Source organism: Astyanax mexicanus, chromosome 18 (assembly GCF_023375975.1).
Source record: "Astyanax mexicanus isolate ESR-SI-001 chromosome 18, AstMex3_surface, whole genome shotgun sequence".
Classification (NCBI taxonomy): Eukaryota; Metazoa; Chordata; class Actinopteri; order Characiformes; family Acestrorhamphidae; genus Astyanax; species Astyanax mexicanus.
In genome coordinates, this window is record NC_064425.1 from 27,881,337 (window position 1) to 27,906,289 (window position 24,953).

At 38.1% G+C, this 24,953-nt stretch overlaps 1 protein-coding gene across 2 annotated transcripts in view; it reads right to left on the reverse strand.

The window, feature by feature from the left end:
• The window catches only part of robo2 (roundabout, axon guidance receptor, homolog 2 (Drosophila)), a 655,443-nt gene that overhangs the window by 79,942 nt on the left and 550,548 nt on the right, over positions 1 to 24,953 (reverse strand). For both annotated transcript variants that reach the window (XM_049467120.1, XM_049467121.1), the window contains exons 8-14: positions 21,029 to 21,153; positions 17,123 to 17,294; positions 6,785 to 6,990; positions 5,575 to 5,656; positions 3,754 to 3,919; positions 3,157 to 3,323; positions 1,369 to 1,490 (exon numbers count right to left, since the gene is read on the reverse strand). In XM_049467120.1, coding sequence (XP_049323077.1) covers positions 1,369 to 1,490; positions 3,157 to 3,323; positions 3,754 to 3,919; positions 5,575 to 5,656; positions 6,785 to 6,990; positions 17,123 to 17,294; positions 21,029 to 21,153 — 1,040 coding nt within the window. The remainder of the gene's footprint in view (positions 1 to 1,368; positions 1,491 to 3,156; positions 3,324 to 3,753; positions 3,920 to 5,574; positions 5,657 to 6,784; positions 6,991 to 17,122; positions 17,295 to 21,028; positions 21,154 to 24,953) is intronic.

Genomic DNA, 24,953 nt, shown 5'->3' on the forward strand with positions numbered 1-24,953 from the left:
ACTAACGCTTCTAAAATCTTACCTCAGACTTGGTGCTTCAGTGCTTGGGCAGTTTCACTACATCGAAGCCACAGAGTCCTCTCTATATCATAAAATCTGATAAAATTTGCGTCTGATTTGACTGGTGTTCTGTCGAGTTGTGCTACCTTGTCAAACCGTGCTTCCCTAGTCTATATTTAAGGTCTCGGTAAAATGCAGAATCAACCGGAGATCCAATTTAAACCCATAGTTACATACACAAGATAGCTGACATTAACTAGCTGGTGTAAACAGAGCTGTAAGCTCTTTAGCTACTGAGAGACAGTCCCGAGCCAAGGTGGGTGAGGCCATGAATACTATTTCACCGATTGACTTTTTCTGAATATTTTTTTTTCTTAGCTACTGCAGACAGTGGGGGTTGAGGAAGAGTTTCATATGCAGCATACAAATACAACTCAAAGAGCTAACCTATTGTATTTCACAAAGAACAAGAAAAAGTGGATTTTAGCGGAAGAAGATCTCCAATAAACTACTCGGAATTCAAACGTTCTTTTAGATTTTGAGTTCCAGTTTCTTTCTAGCGAATAAACACACTTCCCACTGCTGGTGTAACAGCGGTGTTTCATTAGCCTAAATGTTTTGCCATTTAAACTGCTTATTCATTTTTGTTTTTTACTATCCTACTATTCTATTTTACTATTCTACTAGCTCATAAAATGTACATGGTGGTCTTAATGTGGCTGACTGGTCCATATTTTATAACATATTTTTTATTTTTGCCAATAAATCCTTAATCCTTAATAAATCCCTAATTAGTCCCGAAACTGTAAATCTAATCTTCTAAAGTGAGGAGTGCTTTGAAATAAAAGTTTTGAGGGATGGCACACCTGCCATAAATCATAAGCCAGTGAATTACTCCTCCTCTCTGTATGCTTTTCTCATTTTCTCATTTGTCTTCATTTATTTAAAAAAAAAAGTCCTGATTTTAGATTGATGAAGCACCAGATGGGCCTGCAGCCTTTTCATGTCCACTGTGTGACTGCGATCACAAACACACGCCTCATCCTCCACACCCTTCTGACACACACTTACTGAGTCAGCGTTGGCAATTAATCAAAATGGCGTTTTTCAAAGACAGTGAGTTTTTACTGTATATCAATTATGCAGCAGTTCAATACATACTGACTGATGAAGGAGAAAAAAGAGAGCCAGCGGCACTTTTACATCTTCAGAAACTCCGAATCCATCATTTCCTCGCTTACTGGCTGAATTACTGAGAACGGAAAGATTTCACTGCCAGCATTAGAACCAATTCCTCACTGATCTGTATTAGTAGGCAGTGATGAATTGTCCGCTGTCCAATTACTGTCTAATCAGTGGATGACCTACCGTCCATGTGACCTGGATGGTGGTGGGGCTGAGGACCACGGGATTGTGTAGCCGAACAATGACCTCTCCCAGCTCCTTCTGGACATGCCTGTGATCCACGCCCTGAGCTGGAGGACTGATATCTACAGAATGAGAGAAAAAGACAGAGAGAGAATGAGATACGTAACATTGTTATTGGCCAATTGACCACATTCTGTACAACAAAAAAGCTTTTATTATAATACTGATAATACAGTGCTGGGTGATTTGATCTCAAATCAATATCAATTATTATTTTAATGCATTTAAATGGTTCTTTGAACATGATTTAGACATGGTTTTATATAGAACTCCTACATTTAGTAACAAAAAAAACAACAACAAAAAATAAACAGTCCAATAACCAAACAAGCTGAACTGTTCTGCTGTAAACAGAAGCTACAGGCATGAACTCCTGCTCCAAGTACAAATTAACCGAAGGTTGCCGAGCTCGCAAGGAAGAGACCTTATCATACAGTCTTAATGAACAGACTTGCGGGCTTCATGCTACCTTTAATCCAATCGCATTCCAGTTTGAGGCAGGTCATTTTTCCCAGTTATGATCATTAAGGTAGCAAGGATGACTCGAACTCGATTACCAGCTCCGAAAGTGAAAGATGCTCGTTCTGCACCAGGCCCTAACTGCCACGTAATGATGTTTATCTGATGGTTAGGCTACAGGCTAACCAATTGAGGTTAGGCCATTTCCCTGCTAAATAACTCCTGACCTCTGAGGCAGCAGAAAAGTGCTTTTACAGAATTACATTTTCCTGCTCTATTTACTTCAGCCAGGCTTTTCCTTTAGTCAATAGCAGAAGCAGAAGTCTGCTACAAAGACGGCCGTAGAGAGGCGAGTCCATCCGCTCTATGGCCATCCTGGCGACACTATTTTTTTTACAGAAGTCACAGAAGACCAGGATCCATTAATGTTTAAAATTCCATTAATCCATTAATTTTAAAATTAAAATACATACAGTACAAGGTGTGTAAAGGTCTGAGGATACACAGAAACATGACAGCACCCTATAGGTCACCCTAAGAGTCAGCATTTACGGACACTATATAGACAATTATAAAGTACTGGGATACCTGCTCGATCAATTGTTTTCTGCAACATCAAGAGTTTTTGGAAAAAGAGTTTATACTGATTTTGTTAGATAACTGTATTTTTTGCACTATAAGGCGCACCAGATTATAAAGCACACTATCAATAAACATCTATTTTCTCATATATTTTATAAAGCCCATTTTAAGTGGCACTTGTTAGGAACAAGGGTATCGCCATGTTTCCCTTCTAATTCCCTTCTAAAGCCAAGCTAAATAAACAAAACTGCAATTCTTTAAAAAAACAACATTTTTGGACATTTAAAAAAAAACATTTTTTCTCCTGAAAACTGTTTATTTGGGTGCTTTACTAAGTTGCTAATAGTCTTATGTTTATCTGCTCCGTAGAGTCCAATTTTATTGGCATCTCTAAGGAGACTAGACAAACTGTATGTGTATGTGCTTGCATTTGTAATCTTAGTAACAGTACTTAGTAAAAATGAAATAGAACAGAATGTAAACTTATTTTTTTTCAAGACATTTGTTTCGGTGCATTCATCTTGACACAATGGAACAACCGGCAGATGCACATTGAGTCAGAAAGTGAAAAATGTCAAAAATGAAGATACAAATACAAATGATACAAAGCTTTTTGCAACAGACTGATGATTTGCTAAGTTATAGTAGCTAAAATCTTCAAATTTTAAATCTCATTACTGAGGTTACCTTGTGTCCGGACCGGTTCCGACATGGGACTGGGGTCACTCAGGCCCTGCGCGTTGACAGCTCGCACCATGAACAGGTAGATGGTGTTGGGCCGGAGACTTTTAATGGTGTACTGGGTGGTCTTAACGTGGTCCGCCACTGTCTGCCAGCTGTTACTCACTGATTGGCTGTGAGAGGAGGAAACAAAAGTGTCAAATTTGCAAAAGACTTGAGAGCATGACTTCTACCTGATGGCTTTTCATCTGCACATCCTGGCCATTTTAAAATAGAGAACGGCTACTTTACGATGTCTCCATCATTAAGGAACTGCTACAGTCACAGATCATCACACACAAGCATTACAGTGGATTTTACTATTCTTCTTAAATTGCACTAACTACATAAAAGGTGCTATTATCCACTATTTGAGGAAAAAGTACATTTGATAGTATTGTTATACCACAGCTCTCTTTTTTTTACTATGCATCATATTTTCTGGTGTATGTTTGTTTACTTGCAACATATTTAATTAAACATAATTAATACAAAAAATACAGATTCAGCAATATAGATGGTATATGGTATATATGGTATATAGATGTCTATAGCTGTCTATACCTGAAAGCTTCAATCACATAAGACGTTGTGACCGATGCTCCGGTCAGGCCGGGCTGCCAGGACAGCGACACGCTGTTCTTCGTGACGTCTGTGACCTGAGGTTTGGAGGGAGGTCCTGGGAGTTCACTCTCATCTCGGTTCTTAATCGTCACCACCCCAGCAGATTCTGATAGACAGAGCAGAAGAGATATAGGGTACATTAGCAGTTGTTTTTCTTGTATGCATGCAAATGCTATTGTAGCTTTATTTGAAAAATCTCTCAGAAATTTAGTTCATGCATTTTTTTACAGAATTTCTTCCTTTTTTTAATAATCTACAATCTTGAACTGGTTAAGCTGATGGAACAGTTGCTAAGCTGGTCAACTATCATTACTTAGACCAGCATGACCAGGTGGCTGATGATTATGTTATGTTATGTTATGTTATGCGCTGTTATGTTATTGGTCAAATTGACAAGTTTTAAAGTTTGGAGATCTAGGAAAAAAATGTTAAAAGTATATTTTTTTTCAGTATGAAATTTCTTCTGCTCTCCTTAATTAGTGTAATTAACATATAATCTGAAAATGGTTCATCTCACGTATTTGCAACCACACCCTTGCAAAAACTAAAACAAAATTGCAATGTTCTGTTCTGATGTTATGTAAAATGTATGTTTTATATGTTGGTATTTTAACTATTAATAAGGTAGTATTTTTTTCATGAATTATCCTAATTGAAGTATTACCTGTTAGAGGTAAGGATCACAATTGCTCTAAATATTAAATATTTACACTGCTTGTTAGGATATTTTGGATAGTGCTGGGTGGTATAACCAAAAATACATATCACAGTATTTACAGTGTTTTACAGTATATCACAGTATTTTAATTTATTTATTTATTTTACATTATTGAATTATATATATGATATAAAAGACATTTATATACAATGTAAAAAAGCACAATTAAGGCTTTGATTACTATTGGGTTTACTTTGTCTCCCATAATCACACAATATATGAAGAAATCAGACTTCATTATCAGAAAAACAGCTGAAGAATGTAAATAATAGACCTTAAAAAGAGAAACGCCAACAACTTTAACACGACGTAATTTACAAAATTAAATATTTAAAACTAATTAGTCCCATAAACACTATAAACAGACCTAAAATACTCAATGTTTAAGTATTTAAAAGAGATATCTTTTAAAAGCTCTATTGAACAAGTAAGATTAATATCAAGTTTAATATCAGTTTTTACAATCTGATATCAATACAGCCATTAGAGGAATTCTCAACAATTCTCTTCATTCTCTCTCTCAGGACTGATTCTGGGCTCATCTAGGGGGAATAATTCTGAGTGAATAATTGGTGTTTGTTGTTGTTTTATTTTACTTGGATAAAATCACTTATATAGCAAGGGTCAGCAGCATGAACTCCTTTGCTTAAGATCTGTTCACATGTTTCTCTGGGTTGGGTAGCGCAAGACCCAGCCGCTGAGCTGCCGTCACTCCAGTGCTTGGTATGACGCTCCATAGAGCCTTTAGCGATATGTCGAAAGTACATACCGGTTCTCAACTACCCCGCGGTATACTGTATTAACCACCCAGCACTACTTTTGGATAATTAAACATTGCTTGTTCTGACAAATGAACAAAACAGGTGGGTTAAGCTGATCAAGCAGCATCACCAAGGTGCTTGACTATCAAAACCCAACTTTAAGCAAAGGTTAAGACTAAATCTTGAGCTCGATTCTTCAGCAGAAAAGAGCAATATCTAATCCTTTTGGCATTATTTAAAGTTTCATAACTGAGTGACTAGTGTAATAAAGAGTTGATGTACCTTTCACTTCCAGGAAAGCACTCCAAGACGTTTCCCCACTGGAGCTGGCAGCCACACAGGTGTAGATCCCAGAATCTGAGAGCTGGGAAACAGAAAGAAGAGACGAGTCGTTGTCAATGTCATTAATATCAGTTTCATCAAGTCTGCCTCACAATATCATCATCATCATAATGCGCTGATGCCTCATTGATGGGAATTCATGCTCATGTAAGACTCTGTATCAGTTACTACTGTAATCTTGCTCAGAGCTGGCCAGGAGATTCAGGCGCCTGGTGAGCCCACTGTGTGTGTGTGTGTGTGTAAAGTGCTGACGCTAATGTGGTAAATGAATTGTATTTTCTACACTCCTAAGCCAACATTTACCCTGCTAGCGAATTCACCAAGCCTACCAACCACAACAACAAAAGGTGGGCTAATTCGTTTAGAGGGGCAGTAGCTGAAACCCCCTGGACTGATGACAGCTGGCGCCTGCCTCCCTCCCGCCTTTCTGAAAGCTTCCTTCTGCGTTGTTACCTTTCATCGCTGCGCCTCGCCCCCCATTTATTAGATAAAATGTCAGTGGTGGGCAGCTCTGTCAGCCGTAATGGATATCCATCGAGGACAAGCGGGGAGGGTGGGGGGACTTTAAATTCAATATGGTCCCAAAACTGTGTGAGAGTGTGTGTGTGTGTATATATATATATATATATATATATATATATATATATATATATATAGCCTGGATTGTGTCCAGGCCTACACAAATGATGTTTGGGAGAGCTGTCGTATCACTAAGTGATAGTATCAAACAATTTACCAGAATCAATATTTCCCATTCATCTCTTTAATGCAATATGATTTCCCCTGCCCGTCTAGCTTATGTCTTACCAATATCTGATTGAATTTTGCTAAGCTCATGCATCACACTTAGACTCCCATACTGTTTGACAGTCAGTGCTTATATATATATATATATATACACACACACACACACACACACACACACACACATACAACCCATAATAGCACACACACAAAAAAGGCGCTGCACAAATAATAAAGATGCATTGACTTTCACCATCTATCAGTGCTTTGTTTTACACTCAACAGTTTTTCATGTAAGGTTATGTGAGATATTTGTATGATACACTATTTATAAATGAATGCAAGTATAAGGAAGAGACCACAGTGTGTGTGTGTCTCAGTGAGTGGCTCAGTGGTTCAGTCTTACCCGTATGTTCTTGATCTGGAGGCTGCCCAGGTCCAGCAGAGACATGCGAGGGTCTTTGCCCAGCAGACTGACTCCGTCCTTGCGCCAGCTGATGGTGGGCACGGGCTCACCGGATGCCTGGCACTTCAGCAGAGCTACACCGTCCACGCCCAACGTCTGATTGGCCGGACCCTGACGAATGATGGGCGGAGGTCTGTCCGTCAACACTAAGGAGAAATGAGAGGAAAAATGAAGAGACTTAATAGAATTGAATCACTGTTTTCATGCATCTTGGCATGTTCTCCTCCACCAGTCTTACACACTGCCTTTGGACAAATTTATGTCACTCCTGATTGATTATATTCCAGAGGTTTTCAATTTGATAAACTCAAAGAAACTCATCGGTTTTAAGTGGTCTCTTTTTTTTTTCCAGAGCTGTATTTTTATACAGTATTACATGATACCAAAGTTTGAATGCCTTTCAAAGTAAGTCCTTAATAGCACTACTTTCAGTAACATCATATTTTCCAAACGTTTTTTAGCATCTTTTGGTTTAGGTTGTTGTAGATTAGAGGCCATTCCCAAGGCACTGAAGCTTGTCTCTTCAGGTAGTCCATGGTGCAATACTGTCAATGCCCTTTAATGGGCACAGGTTCCCTTGATGGCCACAATTTCACATACCAAAAGCTTTGGCATGTGGTAAAATTGAGGATTGTATGAAAAGTGTGAAAGTGTAAAAAGATGAAAAATCCTCAAGGAATTGCATGTCGCAATCATGTCTTCATGGACCAAAATTTCTACGAATGATTTTACGCTGTAGGAAAGTAGAAAAAGTAAAAAAAAACCTCAAGGAATTGAATGTTGCAATCATGTCTACGTGGACCAGAAGACCGTTAAAAAAACATAATTTTGCCAGTTTTGAGAGCAAACAGAGGCCCTACTCTTTGTTGTACACATCTATTTTGACCCACAGAGTGAAACTGTTGCCTTTCCACACTCCTCAAACTGGAAGAATGAACAAAAACTAGTATATTTTTTGTTTGTAAAAATAGAGCTTGACTCTCTTAAATATGGAAACTTCCAAACATTTACCATCAATGGACAGTTTTGGAGGTTTACTAGGTCTGTTTTTAAAATCGCTAGTGATCCAAATTAATACACAAGTGTCCTTATATCTTAAAATTACATTTTTATATGTTTTTGACTTATTATGAATTAAATGATTAGTGTTCTCTTTTTCTGGACAGTACAGTACATGCCCCAAAACCTCAAAACCATATGCCTTTACGTTCTTCCACCGGGTCTGGCTCGATGAAGAGTGAAAGAGAGGTGCAAACTAAAATGAGCATCCACGTCATGAAGAAGAATAATGCCAGGACCGGCCTGCACTCTGTTGGATGTGAGGGTTTATGTGCCCATTTTGTGGCTTAACCACAGGGCCACGGCTAGCCCTGGGCATTCTGGGGGAAAGAGCAGTAGAATGGCTGACTCTTGTTTTCCAGTTCAGTGATGTGGCGAGGGTGAGGCACTTTAGTAGTTTGCAGTTACTGCATATGTTTTTTTCTGACATTTACAGCCCCTACATTACTAATATATCTCACTGTAATAGTGCGTGTGTGGTCAGGGAAATACTTTTGGTTATATTATGGCTGTGTGAGTGAGTGCAGGAACAGGGAGAACGACACCTGTGGAACATAAAGTAAGCCCTAATATATATAAGTCAGGCATATATAGTACTACTAATGATGGATCTGTGTTTAGTCTCGGAAAATATATATATATATATATATATATATATATATATATATATATATATATATATATATATATATTGGACACACAGAAATGAATGTGATTCATTTAAACTGATGCCTATGGTTGGATGTTTCTTCAAGATTGAGGCAAGAAGGCTTTTAGAGCAGGGATTTGAGTTTATGATCTCCTTAAACTCAAATAACAGGCAGTTAGACAGTAGGGCCACTCAAGGGCTGTTACTGTTTATTTGGGTGAGTAAAGCACTTCCGTTTATTTACAGTAAGATTACATTTTCAGATTTCCACTAAGGCTAGAGCATTAGCATTAGCTGCTAACCTCTAGTGGTATACGGTATATGCGCAGACTACAGTCCAATGTACTCACCTTTGAACCGCAAAAGAGCTAGCACGTTTAGCAGTGCTCCAGCAGTGCTAGCTGGAGTTAGCAGCAGGCTACAAGTCGTTAATACTCTCCTCTGAACGGAGAAATAGTGGTTAGCGGCTAATGCTAATGCTACTAAACTAAAACTCCTGTATAAGGCTGTACTTCAGCGGAGTGGCTTTACTTCTCCTTACAACCTGACTGAAAAAAAAATAAATCATACATAAGGTGCACTGGATTAAAAGGGGCACTGGTGATTTTTGGTAAAATAAAAGATTTTAAGTGCGCCTAATAGTGTGAAAAATACAGTTTACTACTTAATACATCTCCTTATAATATTGTGTGTATATAATATCTACAGACTGGGTATTTTTTAAGAGTTTGTGGAAAAGCAGCCCAGTTTGCTTCTCATGAAGCTTCTTAAAATAATTCTAAGACTGTAGTAAACTGTATAAACTGTATAGAACATTAAGTTAAAGCAAGGATCTCTCTCTTTATTACATGAGATTCATTACTTTTTCTGTTGTCCTTGCTGTAATTTGAACTGATGATCTCCAAATACTTAATGAGCAGCAGTTAGACTGTAGGGCCACCTTCTAGCTGTGAAGGTACACTATGAAAAACAAAAAACAAAAAAGTTCTGTGTAAATTTGACTTTCTGTTTTTCCTTTTTTCGGTAATCTCCTTCTGGTCCCAAGCCTGCCTCTCTAAATTTTGGGCCACGAGTGATTCAAATGGTAAAACAGTTAATATTACGTAAAATTAAGCAGAGATCGCTTCAACTTCTCATTGGATTAAGTGATATATGTTTGTCCAAAATGCCAACGGCTGTTGTGGGCAAAGTATGGATAGGTCACACATACTGTATATATATAATGTTTATGTTGGATTAAAACCTCAAAAAAAAATTCTAAGAGGTTTGTCTGAACTTTTGACTGCTAAAATGCAACCGTATCAGTTAATTCTACTCTCTAATCTAATATTGTAATTCAGGCTAAGCTTTTTGGCTCTGTCATGTGTGAGCATAAGTCCCTATGAATGCCTGAGAAGGCTCACAGTATCCCACAGTTCTCAGGCTGGTGGCGAGCATGTATCTCTCTGAGGTGAATAATACATTGTCTCCTGGCCCAGAGGCAGCAGTAATGAGCAGGTGTGGATTAATGAGAGCAGACCTGAGGGTGCTAATTACTGAGTCTACCTCTAACCTTTCAGAGTGTCTCTACTAACATCTTTCTTCCTCTTCCTCCCTCTCTCTCTCTTTCTCTCTCTCTTTCTATCTCACAGCTTCACTCAACGTTTCACCTCCATTCACTCATCTGCAGATTTCCCCTGTGCACCTTTTGCATGAAGGATGGTATTTACACTGTCCAAATCTCCACAGGAATGCTCCACGGGGCCCGCAGATGAGGAGTTGCCATCTTAATTCATCAAGAAGGATTACCCTAAGCTTAGTTTAAACCAGAGAAAGATCTCCCAGCATATCCGGAGATGTTCCTGTAAAGCCATAAAGCAGGGGAAAGTCAGCATCATTTACTGATAGACAGACACTGATGTGGCTTAATGACTGTTCCGAGATTAAACCGCACTGTCTGTCTGTAATGGGTGCAAATAGCCGACTGTGATTGAAGCTGGGAATCCTTCAGTGTATCTTCTTAATGTTATACAGCGGTATAATGATGGTACCCAGGTGTTTAGAGTTTAGATTTCCAGTGTTTCTGAAATTCAAAATGCTCAAGACTGTTCATTTACTGTGGTTGGATGGTATTTAACCTGTCTGTTACAGCCACACTGTTGGTTCCATAAAAAGTCATGTTTGTAATAAAGAAGTTATAATAAGCGGGAGAACTTGCTTATTGGGTTGAGTGACATAATACTTAAAACTGCAGTGCTGCAGCTAAAATTAAACCTTAACAGCAATAAGATCACTGTACTCTTTGCACTATAAGGCGCACCTAAAATTGTAGCTTGTATAGAACCATGGCCTGATAAGAGGGTCTATTTTCTGGTCTATTTTCATACATACGATGCAATTTAAGAGACACTATAAGGAACTTCTAATTCAGCAGGTCTCGCCGCTGAGTGGTGGATGGGAGTGGTAGCTAACTAAGTTAAGTAAAGCTAAGCTAAGTAAACAAAACTGTATTAAAAAAAGACTTTCTTTTAAAGTAAATCTACACAGATTTCTTTCGTGAAAACTGGTTATTTGGGTGAGTAAAGCGCTTCCCTTTATTTACAGTAAGCTTAGATTCCCAAATTTCTCCAGCACTAAGGCTAAAATATTAGCATTAGTGCCTAACCACTAGCGCCTGACAGAGCTACATTGAGGAACCCTAAGTGCTCCAGAGAGTACTACCCTCTGAACGTGCGTGAAAGTTAGTGAGTAATGCTAATGCTGCTCCAGCAGAGCTAGGTAAGGTTAGGAGCAGGCTATAGGCCGATAATACTCGCCTCTGAACAGGGAAACAGTGGTTAGCAGCTAATGCTAATGCTACTCCAGCCTGACTGGTAAAATTCATACATAAGGTGCACTGGATTAAAAGGCACACTGATGATTTTTGGGAAAATTAAAATATTTCAGGTGCTCCTTATAATAAATAAAAAGAAAATTACAGTTAATCCCTATGAGTTTATACCAAATAATTTTATTACCTGCTGTGGTGTTAAAATGTTTTATATATACTGTAGTTCTGTAATTGTTTAAGCACTTGTTGTTTTCAACTCATTACTAATGTTTTTGAGGTTCAACCCATAATGTATTGTTGACTAATTTAAGAGGCAGGAATAAAACGTAAAACGTAACCAGTTAATCTATGATGAAGCTGTCCTCACTTTTTTAGGACTGTGATTTGTTAAATGCAGTAAAGTCTAAAATGATGCACATATCTCACTGTTAATGGGGTTGTGAATAGTTGATGCTAAGTACTGTTAATCAGAGTGTCTTTTTTAAAGATATAAGTTTTTTAACATAACTTAAAGAGGTCTAGTTTTGTGTGTATGGGTATTTGTTTAACTTGGGTAACTTTGTGTATGTGTATATATTGTATTACTGTGTGTGTGTGAATGTGTGCGTGTGTGAGGATGACATATTGACAGATTGATGTGTGGCTGGTCAGACTCTTAGACAGAGTGGGTCCTTGGTGGTGTGTAGTGTGTGTGAGGAATTTCTCATTACGTCTCTCCTTGAACCTGTCAGCCTCCTGCTACCCCCCGTATCCCACCCCACTCCACTCCACCCAGCACTAAATCACAGCCTGCGCTGCAGGTGTGGCTCTGATCACCTGTCCAACACACACACACACACACACACACACTGATTCCTCCCACCTGCCTGACTCTGTACCTCCACTATCCCAAGCATTCCAGCATGAGTGAGTATTAAAGGTGAAGTACGTTCCCCCTGTTAACAGTTATGCAGTTACATGCACCTACACACATAAGTGTAAGAGTGCAGGACAAGACAGATAGCATATATACTCTGAGGAGGCAAGTTCTAAATCTGGAGGCTTGGGGCCTTATTTTAAATATTTTCAAACAATTCTGAAGGCTTATTTCTCAAGGCCATGACATGAGAAACCCAAAATGTTCAGCTTCTTTCTTACAAAGCCTTTACTTGAAATTTCACACTATGAAAAAAAGTAAAGTTTAGGATAGCTAAGCTGACTTTTTTATTATTTAACTTTATTTATTTTAAGAGAGTTTATCTATGTATAGAACATCATGTGGAGTCCCACAGAGCTCTGTTTCAGGGCCCATAAAGTTGAAGGTTATTAAAACAGTAATGTGCATATTTGCATAGTTATTAGAGTTACAAAAAGTGGGATTACTTGGAGGTTATAAGGGGTTAAGTACCCTTTGAACAGGGAAACCATTCAATATTAAGGTTCACTAAGCTCTAGATTTGCTTTATGTGAGTTAACATAATAGTTAATAATCAGTGATACATTACAAAACTGTTACAAATTCTAATTTGAGGTTCTACTCTTCTTGAGTTAGATACTAAAACAAAATAAATATTTAATAATAATTAATGAATCTTCATCACCAATTATGTATTTATTTATACAACTCAGCTAGGCTGAGTAAACCTAAACTCCATTATGAAAGAAAAAGTCCCATTAAGAAGAGTTCAGTTTTTTAGGATTTAGTTATTTAAAAAAGAAAAATAATTGTTACACTAACATTGTCCCAGCTGCAATGTAATATAATGGGCATTTCAGGTGCTACAGGTTAAACTAATCACTGATTACATTCTAAACATCACTAAATCATGTGTATAATGCCCGATATTGCAAGTAATAATGCCGTTATTAGAGATTTACACATAACATAGCTGTCAGTCCTGACGAATTGTCATTCTGCCTGCTCTGGACTCTGAACTGACTCAAGATTCACACTCTCCCAGCTTCTGATTGCCCACACCTGGTCTGTCTTGTATATATACCACCCTATTTGCATTGTTCCCTCGTTGGGTATTGAATCTAGTTTTATAGCTCTTCTACTATGCGTTTCTTCTGTTTGTTTCTATTGTTAACGACCCATTTTTGTGTTTTTTGACTACTTTTTTGCCTTGCTGAACCTATGTTTGTATTTTAGACTCTTTTTGACTACCCCTGTAAGCCATACCCCTTTGTTAATAAATTATTGGATTGTTAACTGCGTTTGCCTGCCCTTGGTTTGGCCCACGTGACAAAAGTTTTCTTTGCTGAACCTTACTGAACAAAGGATAAGACCTTAAAAAAAAAAAGAAAAACAAATGGCAAAAAAAGGCAAAAACTGTATTACTGCTCCTGCATCCGCCTTGACAATGTGCATTCTACCAATAGGGAGCTGCTTAGTCCATCAGTCAGTCAGTCAGTCAGTTAGTCTGTCAGTCAGGGATGTTTACTACTGTCTAATCCCATCAGTGATCTTGCACTAACTTTTCTCTCCTTTCAGAGCGAGTTTATGCACAGTTGCTATAACAACCCTCTGCCATTCACTTCATTCTGTACTCCCAAATCAATGGTGCACAGAGAAAATTCAAGGCCAAATTCCACCTCAGCCCCTAACGTGAAAAGAAAAGCAGAATAAAAGAGAGTTTTTTCTCTGCTGACAGTTACACACACACACACTCTCCAAGCGCATTTCATCTGCTATACAGTCTCAATCGCTGGAGAGTTTGTTAGTGAGTTTCAAAGACATGGTTGACAGAAGAATAGCGCTTCTAAACATATCAGAGAGAGAAATGCTCCTCGGAGCTTTTCACAGAGAAACAATATACAGCTTTACAAGATGTCAGAAGAACTTTTTCAATTACAAAGGTGTGTGTTTTTTCGTTTCATGTTCTATCAGAAGAAAAGCAGGTGAAAAAAACGCAACTTTGGAGGAAGAAAGTTACTGAGAGTTCGACGCGTTCAAAGTCAGGGTACATACTGTAAGTAGAAGTAACATTTCAATTCAGATATAAACTCAGTTATGAAAATACACTGAAAGTATACACAGTCTGAATTAATTTAATCTAAATGTGCACATTATTTCTAAAAAAATTGTCACTGACATAAAAAAATCATGTATCTCCATATTTCAAAACATGGACAAAAATATTGGGACCCCTATTCATTCATATTATACCACTAACAGGGTTCTTGCACATTTTTTAGATCTTTTTAAAACCTCAACCTCAATACAATTTGAGACTCAAATATGTAATCATAATTTCTTTAGTAACCTTAGTTCTCTCCACGGTATTGTTAGCTAACATGCAGCTAATGTTAGCTAGCTCTTTGGTAACATTAGCTAGCTCACCGCTAATATGTGCTAGCTCTCCGGCAACATTACCTAGCTCTCCGCTAACCTTAGTTCTCTTCACAGTAATGTTAGCTAACTTGCTGCTAATGTTAGCTAGCTCTCTGCTAACCTTAGTTCTCTTCACAGTAATGTTAGCTAACTTGCTGCTAATGTTAGCTAGCTAGTTTTCTGATAACCTTAGTTCTCTTCACAGTAATGTTAGTTAACTTGCTGCTAATGTTAGCTAGCTCTCTGCTAATATTAGTTCTCTCGCCGGTAATGTTAGCTAACTTGCTGCTTATGTTAGCTAGCTCTCTGCTAATATTAGTTCTCTCGCTGGTAATGTTAGCTAACTTGCTGCTAATGTTAGCTAGCTCTCTGCTAACCTTAGTTCTCTTCACAGTAATGTTAGCTAACTTGCTGCTAATGTTAGCTAGCTCGCTGCTAATATTAATTCTCTGTCTTGTATTGTTAGTTAACTTGCTGCTAATGTTAGCTAGCTCTCTGCTAACCTTAGTTCTCTTCACAGTAATGTTAGCTAACTTGCTGCTAATGTTAGCTAGCTCGCCACTAACCTTAATTCTCTTCACAGTGATGTTAGATAACTAGCTCTCTGCTAACATTAGTTCTCCCTCCGGTAACATTAGCTAGCTCGCTGCTAATGTTAGATAGCACTCCGCTAACCTTAGTTCTCTCTCCAGTAACGTTAGCTAACTTGCCGCTAATGTTAATATGTGCTTTCCCATGGGCATTAAACAGACCGTCTAAAAAATTTAATACATACAGCAAATTTACAGTAAATTTAAGACCTTAATGACCCGGATTTTAATTTAAGACATTTTAAGACTTGAGATTTTAAGGGCCAGCGGGAATCTTGACTAATCCTTGTAAAATCAACAAATTAAAACAATTACAAAACCTAACCTAGCTAACTTAGTTAGCTAACTTGCTGCTAATGTTAGCTAGCTCTCTGCTAATATTAGTTCTCTCGTCGGTAATAATAGCTAACTTGCTGCTTATGTTAGCTAGCTCTCTGCTAACCTTAGTTCTCTTCACAGTAATGTTAGCTAACTTGCTGCTAATGTTAGCTAGCTCTCTGCTAATATTAGTTCTCTCGCCGGTAATGTTAGTTAACTTGCTGCTAATGTTAGCTAGCTCTCTGCTAACCTTAGTTCTCTTCACAGTAATGTTAGCTAACTTGCTGCTAATGTTAGCTAGCTCTCTGCTAATATTAGTTCTCTTCACAGTAATGTTAGCTAACTTGCTGCTAATGTTAGCTAGCTCTCTGCTAACCTTAGTTCTCTTCACAGTAATGTTAGCTAACTTGCTGCTAATGTTAGCTAGCTCTCTGCTAATATTAGTTCTCTCGCCGGTAATGTTAGCTAACTTGCTGCTAATGTTACCTAGCTCTCTGCTAATATTAGTTCTCTCGCTGGTAATGTTAGTTAACTTGCTGCTAATGTTAGCTAGCTCTCTGCTAATATTAGTTCTCTCGCCGGTAATGTTAGCTAACTTGCTGCTTATGTTAGCTAGCTCTCTGCTAATATTAGTTCTCTCGCTGGTAATGTTAGCTAACTTGCTGCTAATGTTAGCTAGCTCTCTGCTAACCTTAGTTCTCTTCACAGTAATGTTAGCTAACTTGCTGCTAATGTTAGCTAGCTCGCTGCTAATATTAATTCTCTGTCTTGTATTGTTAGTTAACTTGCTGCTAATGTTAGCTAGCTCTCTGCTAACCTTAGTTCTCTTCACAGTAATGTTAGCTAACTTGCTGCTAATGTTAGCTAGCTCACCACTAACCTTAATTCTCTTCACAGTGATGTTAGATAACTAGCTCTCTGCTAACATTAGTTCTCCCTCCAGTAACATTAGCTAGCTTGCTGCTAATGTTAGATAGCACTCCGCTAACCTTAGTTCTCTCTCCAGTAACGTTAGCTAACTTGCCGCTAATGTTAATATGTGCTTTCTCATGGGCATTAAACAGATCGTCTAAAAAATGTAATACATACAGCAAATTTACAGTAAATTTAAGACCTTAATGACCCGGATTTTAATTTAAGACATTTTAAGACTTGAGATTTTAAGGGCCAGCGGGAATCTTGACTAATCCTTGTAAAATCAACAAATTAAAACAATTACAAAATAGTTTTAATCTGGCTTTGGTCGGAAGGCATTCTACTAAACACTGAGGCATTGCTTGAATTGCTTGTTTTTGGTTGAATTTAAGGACAAAGCCTTGACATATATATTTTTTTTACACATTTCACTCTTTTGTGCGCTATTGTGTTTTATTCAACACAGGCAGCAGAAGTAGGAGTGGAGTAAGCACTTGAAAAATACAAAAAAGAACGAATCAGAATGAGAACAGACAGAACAGGGAAAGCCAGAAGTAGGACTGGTCAGGCTTCAGGCGTTTTCCCATTAGGCCTGGACTCTGCTCTGATCCACTTCGACACTCACCATCTGTGACCTCCAGTTGGGCTTTGGCCAGGATGCTGCCGGCTACAGTCAGCGCCTGGCAGATGTAGTAGCCTGCGTCTGCCCGCTGCACCCCTGTGATGGTCAGATCTCCGCTGGGCGACACTGAGAAGCGGCTGTTGGGCTGCTGCGGCTGGTTGGGAAACAGCAGGTTCTGCACAAACAAATGAACAAAGGAGAAAAAGAAGAGTGGGAAAACTGATATGTCTTTAAATAATGCCACATCTTCCACGTCTTCATTCATTCCTGAAATGCTGCTTTCTGACTTTCTGTTTTAATGGCATCATAACTGGTCTGGTGGTAGGACCCTTGGTGCTCTATGTATTGTATATAGGACATTCAAGTGTGCAAGAATGGTATTTTCTGTACTTCTTCTTACTTTTCTGTAAGCTGGAAATGTGCTCAGACCTGTAAAACACACTAAAGACAAATGGCTATACAGCTCTGGAAAAAAATAAGAATGATGAGTTTCTTTGATTTTACCAAATTGAAAACCTGTGGAATATAATCAAGAGGAAGATGGATGATCACAAGCCATCAAAACAAGCTGAACTGCTTGAATTTTTGCACCAGGAATGGCATAAAGTTATCCAAAAGCAGTGTGTAAGACTGGTGGATGAGAACATGCCAAGAGGCATGAAAACTGTCATTAAAAACAGGGTTTCTGAACTCTTAAAAAACGTTATGAATATGATCTTGTTTTCTTTGCATTATTTGAAGTCTGAAAGGTCTGCATCTTTTTTGTTATTTCAGCCATTTCCCATTTTCTGCAAATAAATGCTCTAATTGACAATCTTTTTTTTTGGAATTTGTGAGAAATGTTGTCTGTAGTTTATAGAATAAAACAACAATGTTCATTTTACTCAAACATTTACCTATAAATAACAAAATCAGAAAAACTGATTTAGACATGGAAGCGGACTCTTATTTTTTTCCAGAGTTGTAGAATGGGCCAATAACAAAACGATACCCAAAAACTGTTACATACCAGTCTAGACTCACTATATTTATATAGACCCAGTCTACTAGCAAATACCTTTTTTAGACTAAACGCAGAATCTACTTTGGAGCAGCTAAAAAGGCTAAAAGCTAATGCTAGGTCGACCACAAATTCAACAGCTGCTTAGGTTATAAGTTAACTAAGCAAAGGCTAGGCTACACTAAGTCGGACAATGCCCCTGTGGCCTGTTATGGTGTCAGTTTTTAGTGTGGGCAGGAGGTGTTTTTTTTCCCACCTGGATGGGATGCATTCAAGAGCATCATGGCTCCTATTTAAACTCCCAAATTCATATCTGACTACTCTAAAGTACATCCATGTCTGGTTAAAAAGTAAAAAAACAATGAAAGCCGTGCCCGCTGTACAGTTTGTTGTAAGAAATGTCTGTAAGAACAGACAAGCGTCTCTAGCAGGAATCATCACACATTCAAGGAGGCCTTTTGCAGGAGGCCCTATTCGCACATCCTGCAGGCAAAAGTCATGGGACACCATACAAGTTCTTGGGGCTGATTTGCCACCATCCCATGCTGTTCCACCCATTCCTGCTGGGGGTGTTAGCTTTAACCCCATATAAACAATGTGTCTCAATGATCGCTGTAATTGCTGTGCCCTGCGTTGTTTACAAACTGCCTCTCAAGTGGAGGCTCGCCTTCAAACAGGGTCCGCGGGTGAGCTAACTCGTGGAGCGAGCGCTGCGGTGATTCATTGCTAATTCAGATCGGCTCGTCAGTTTAGACCGTTTGCTAATTAACGGGATAACGAGCAGGCTTTGTTAATGGCCACCAGAGAGCGGGCCGACTCTGAGCCCTCACCTCTACCTAATGCTGTGTATCCTTCAGTCCTGCCCACTCTCTGCCTCTTAGCCATTTTTTTTTCTCATACTTCCTTTCTTTTTTCAAAATCCTCAAAGCTGACAGAAGAGGAAGACATTAGCTGGATTCAATTACACCTAATGACTTTAATGCGGCAAATTATTCTGTGTGTGTGTGTATTTTTTTTTTAATTAGCCTTTCCAACCATGAACGCGTGATAGATGTCCACGCCATTATCCTCAAGTGTGACTGAAAGGCTTCTCTGTGTCGCTAATTACCTAATTGCTGCTGTAAAAAAAATGTCAGCATATCTTGTTTAAGTCGTGAACACGCCCACTAGAATGAAGACGTACAGGTCCAGAGCTCTGTAAGCGAAAGGAACAGATTATACTGTATTGAGTTTATACTGCCGTTTCCGTATCCGATACACGTTGAATGGGGATGCGAATGATAATAATATCATCGTTATGATGTCAGCGAATCTTCTATTGGCTATGGAAAGTGCTACCGTACTCATGCAGTAAGTGGCACTTACAGTAAGTGAGTCCAGGCCCGGGCTGAGTGTGCGTCTATGTGACTCAGTACAGTAAAGTAAGAGCATTGTCAGGTGTGTAGGTGCAGGATGAGAGGGGCTGGGTGAATGCTGGCAGTTAAATAAACCCTTTTCTGTACGTCCACAAACTGATTTCTAATGGCTGAGATCACAAGGACTGTTGAGAACACTGAGAGCATCGGTTACTGATGGATTATGTGCAATCCTGATGTTTCGCTGACCATTGAAAAGGTAGGCAGTTTTTTTGGTGGGCTAGCGACAACAGTGGGCCTTGGCCTTCCTATACACATGTACCTGCCCACAGGCACAAATATAAAGATCTACAGTAGCAATAAATATAGTCATTTATTTTTTTAATGGTAGACACTGTAAACCCCAAATTAGTTTGAACTCTGTTTTATGTCAAATTGGATATTTCCACACATTGCTCAACTTTCACTCAAATGGAGATCTTTGAGTTAAATTAACTAATAATAACCAAGTTTACTATCAGATTTCCATTGGCTTCTAGCACAATATATATATATATATATATATATATGAACACTGGGTGTGTCCCCCAGTTTCAGACAGTTAGCATCAGTGTGTATTGATTCCCTCCAAACTACCTTAGGTGAACTTGTAGATCATATATTATGATTAACTACTTGCAGAGTTGCCAGGTTTGCAGCTTTTACTGCCAAATTGGGCTTTTTTGTCTATCCAGTCGTGGGTAGAAATTAAGGGGTGGTGGGATTTGTTTTTTGGGCAACTTTTAAAAATTACCACGGCCACCAAAAAACAAACAAACAAAAAAAAAGGGGATGTTGCCTTGGATGTAACTTAAACATGGCGAGCAAACTTGTACAAGACGACACATTATTTTGCTAATTATGTTACTATTGAATGCTCTTGACTGGGATACAAAACTGTTATCAAATTACTAATAAAACAATAGTATTAACAACTTTTAGGTTAATAGCAATACTGATAATAAAACCCTTCTAAGTTATACACTCATAGTTGTTTTACCAATTACTTCAAACATGTGACAGAAATATATTCTGAAGGGCGGGTTTTAGACTGATTTTGGGCTGGACATTTTGTTGGACCTGGCAACCCGGACTATTTGGCCTCTGTTGTAGGCTGTAAGAGCAAGCATAATTTTCTGAGCTGTTACCTTTCTGTGTTGCCTGTAATCTCAATACTCATTTTATTTCTTCTTCATTTATTTCAATTTTTTACCTTATTAAAATTAAATTTAATTAAATCAAAGAGAAGACTAAATACAAAAAATCTCTTTTATTCACCTGACCATAACTTTCAAAGTAGAATTATTATGCAAAGCAATTAATATAACAAAAAAAAATCAATGAAATGTACTTTTTTGTACAATTTAGACAAAATAACAAATTCTTTAGTCTAATAAATTTTAAGGCAACCGGTTTCTTCAAGTAATTTAAGTAAATTCAATTTATCCAGGCTTACAGTGTAGGCTATTGGAGTGAAGAACAGAAGTCTAAACCTTTCGGTTTTTTTTTTCTTACCTGGCTCCCCTCTTTCTGCCAGAACACTGCAGGCTGGGGGTTCCCTTTGGTCTCGCAGGGGAAGGTGGCGGTGCGCCCCTGAGCCACAATCTGGTCCCGTGGCCGGATCACAAACTGGGGTGGTGCTGGATCAGACAAACAAAAACAGCATAGGTTAAGATACCACTGTGACACTTCTGAAAGCATTAGCATTAGTAGCTAAAGGTGGAACTCCTCATCATCCATGGGGTCAGTTCCAGCGCAGCACACAGCACATAGTATCCATGCAGCATCCCACAGTCACCTGCACTCCGCCTCTTTTTTCTCTTGTTTGTTCTACAGAGTACAAACAGCGAGGTCCGGGGCATCCACAGCGGCAACCACAAGGAGCCATTCATCCAGACGGGGGCAGGGGGAAAGGGAGAGCGGGCGGGGGGGGTCTGGATGAATGACAGACAGTGCCTGGACACGGCAGCGGCACTGCTCTTACAGACCAGCGGGGTTGGGGTAGGTTAGTCATAACGTACAGATCAGGGTACAGCGTTCCATCGCACCAGAGGAGGCTGAGCATCATGCCTTGATCCATCCATTGATTTAGTGGGTTAAAACTGCTTTCTATGATGTATTCTAATCTCCCATTGCTAATCTTACAAATCTGTAACTAATCGCTAAAAATAACAACTGAAACTGTATTTAAATCAAACACAAATGTTCCAAATTAATAAAGAAATGTAAAAGTACCAGAGAATAAAAATCTTTATTTTCCACGTCATGGAATAATAATAATAAATGATCTCCAAACACTGCAAATCCAGCAGGGCTATAGAATGGGCCAATAAGAAACTCCCTAAACTGTTACATAACAGTCTAGACTAATCTATACAGCTCTGGAAAAAATAAGAGACCAATTAAAAATAATGAGTTTCTTACTCATAGATTTTACTAAATTGAAAACATCTGAAATATAATTAAGAGGAAGATGGATGATCACAAGTCATCAAACCAAGCTGAGATGCTTACGTTTTTGCACCAGGAGTGGTATAAAGTTATCCAAAAGCAGTGTGTAAGACTGGTGGATGAGAACATGCCAAGATGCATGAAAACTGTGATTAAAAACCAGGGTTTTTACACCAAATATTGATTTCTGAACTTCTGAATTTCAGCCATTTCTCATTTTCTGCAAATTAATGTTCTAAATGACAATATTTTTATTTAACATTTGGGAGAAATTGTGTCTAGTTTATAGAATAAAACAATACTGTGTTCATTTTACATATACCTATAAAAAGCAAAATCAGAGAAACTAATTTAAAAACTGAAGTGGTCTCATTTTTTCCAGAGCTGTATTTAAAGAGACCCAGTCTACTAGCAAAGACCATTTAAGACTAAAAGCAGCATCTACTTTAGATATGCTATAAAAATAAGGCTAGAAGCTAATGCTAGGCTGGCCAGAGATTAAACAAGCTGGGTAAGTTACAAGTTAGGCTAAGCTAGGCTAGGCTAGGCTAAGCTACTCTCCTTTGGGCTCTTGTGGTGCTGTAAACCACCCAATAAAAGCATATATTATAATTTCTTTCTCCACAAGCCTTCTATAACATGAAATTCCTATTATTTCACTTAAGACAAAACAACTGATCCATGTCAGCAAGGTTTAAAATACACTCTGAGATACACTCTGATCTCAAAAGCAAAAGAATCCTTAATAAGAGAGAGGTTTGCATACAACTCCTTGAACACCTATAAACCCAAGCCTCTCCTTTAGAATCTCCCTGTGACGCTAACAAGAAGGTCGAGGTGTCACTTCCCTTACAAAAATCAAAACAAAAACGTCTCTTCCCCTCTCGTCTTCAAAGGCAGGAAGCGGCAGTGGAAGTTAGCGTGGAGATAAAGTATTATCGCTCGGCTGTCACACTCCCTAGAAGATTTGCAGCGTGTTGGTTTCAAGGTTAGCACAAAGTTCTTCTTTTAGAACATGAGTTAGGCTTTAGCTGTGCACCGTGAAACATACTTTTGGCTCCTATGGCCATTCTGTCTTCCTCCTCCAATCAAAAAGCCATAATTTAAGTGGAGAGGCGTACACTCTGAAGTGGAAGCTTCTATTTCTCTGTGAGGGGTCAAAATAAATCAGAGCTGAAGGTCAAAAACAACTCATTTGTAGGATTTATATATTTTTTTTTTCGCCAAATTGGTGCTACTGTTGCTCATACCTATAAGAACAAATGTCTCAGAATGCTCTATACATTTACTGCTTTTTATGTATCGATTTTAATTAAGGGAAATTAACTGTACTATGTTGTTTAAGTCATACAAAACCCTTTAAATTACCTTACATAACCTTAGATAATACTGCAATTATTCTTTGCAATTACTATATGTACTCTAAGCTGCTAATGAAGTACTGTAAAATACTAGCTAGCCATACACTATAAAGCATTACATTATAAATTATCAATACTGGCAGAAGAAGCACTGCATTGTTATTGCATTAGGTTTGCACTAAGGTAAATTGTAACTTGCTCTTATGGCCTATAACACTGTTAAAAGGCAGTCAACCATTATACAAAAAATTGCCGAATACCCAAGAGAAGGTAGCTCTGGTAGGCAAGACTTCAAACTGATGAGTTAAGGATGTGGGAACACACCCATTATGTAAATAAAGATGTCAGGGACCAATAGAAAAGATGAAGAACTTTTATGCAACATAGCTGGGTCTTGGCTGTTCAATTTATGTAATATGTATTAGAAAATATGAGGTTAACTCTACCCAAAAAAAAAAAAAAACTGATTTTTTTTTTTTGTTTGAAATTTTTGCTTCATATTTATTGACTAGATTCTAAATCCCTATCCAGACAGGATTAGTTTCTCAGGGGGACCACTTAAAAAAAAAAAAAAAAAAAAAAAAAAAAAAATATATATATATATATATATATATATATATATATATATATATATATATATATATATATATATATATATATATTACACTTCTACTCATTGAAAAAACAGGAGGACCAGTGAGTCACGACGTGTGCAGTAGCTCCTCCAATTCCACTCGCTGTTGTGTTTTTACGTGGATCTCCATGGAAACTTGCATCAAAAGTGTAATTAGGTGCATGGCAGTGGACAAATAGCTATTTTATTTAACTTCTCTGACGAAATTCAGAGAAGGGACTTAAATTATTGGAGGACCACAGAGTTCAGCTAAAAACAGTAGGTAATTCAGCCTGTAATTTTCTCAGAGGACATCTGAGAAAAACAAAAACACGGTCATTCTGGACGGGAATAAAATAACAAAGGACCCCCCATAAAAGAAAATTTCCCCAGGAAACCCTGAGAAACTAATCATGTCCGGATAGGGCTTATCAGGGTTCCTTGCACCATTTTAAAAGTCAAATTTAATACTTATTAAGATCTTTTTAATTATAGACCCAAAAAATTTAGTCATACTTCTTTTAGTTCTCCCTGGTAACATTAGCTAGCTTGTTTAAGATAGCTAAAGTTAAGATGTTAGCTAGTTTGCTAACTAATGTTATTATGTTAGCTAACTCACTGCTAATATTAGCTAGCTTTCCGCTAACCTTAGTTCTATTCCTCGTAATGTTAGCTAGCTCGCTTTAGCTAGCTAAAGTTAGTATGTTAGCTAGCTTGTTTAAGATAGCTAAAGTTAGTATGTTAGCTAGCTTGCTAACTAATGTTAGTATGTTAGCTGACTCATTGCTAATGTTAGCTAGCTTTCTGCTAACTTAGTTCTATTTCTGGTAATGTTAGCTAGCTCGCTTTAGCTAGCTAAAGTTATTATGTGAGCTAGCTTGCCATTAAAGTTAATATGTTAGCTAACTCGCCGCTAATGTTCGCTAGCTTTGGGTTAATCTTAGTTGTCGCCCCAGATGTAGGTGTTTACGATACCTACAGCAAATTTACAGTAAAATATTAAGACAAATTCAGA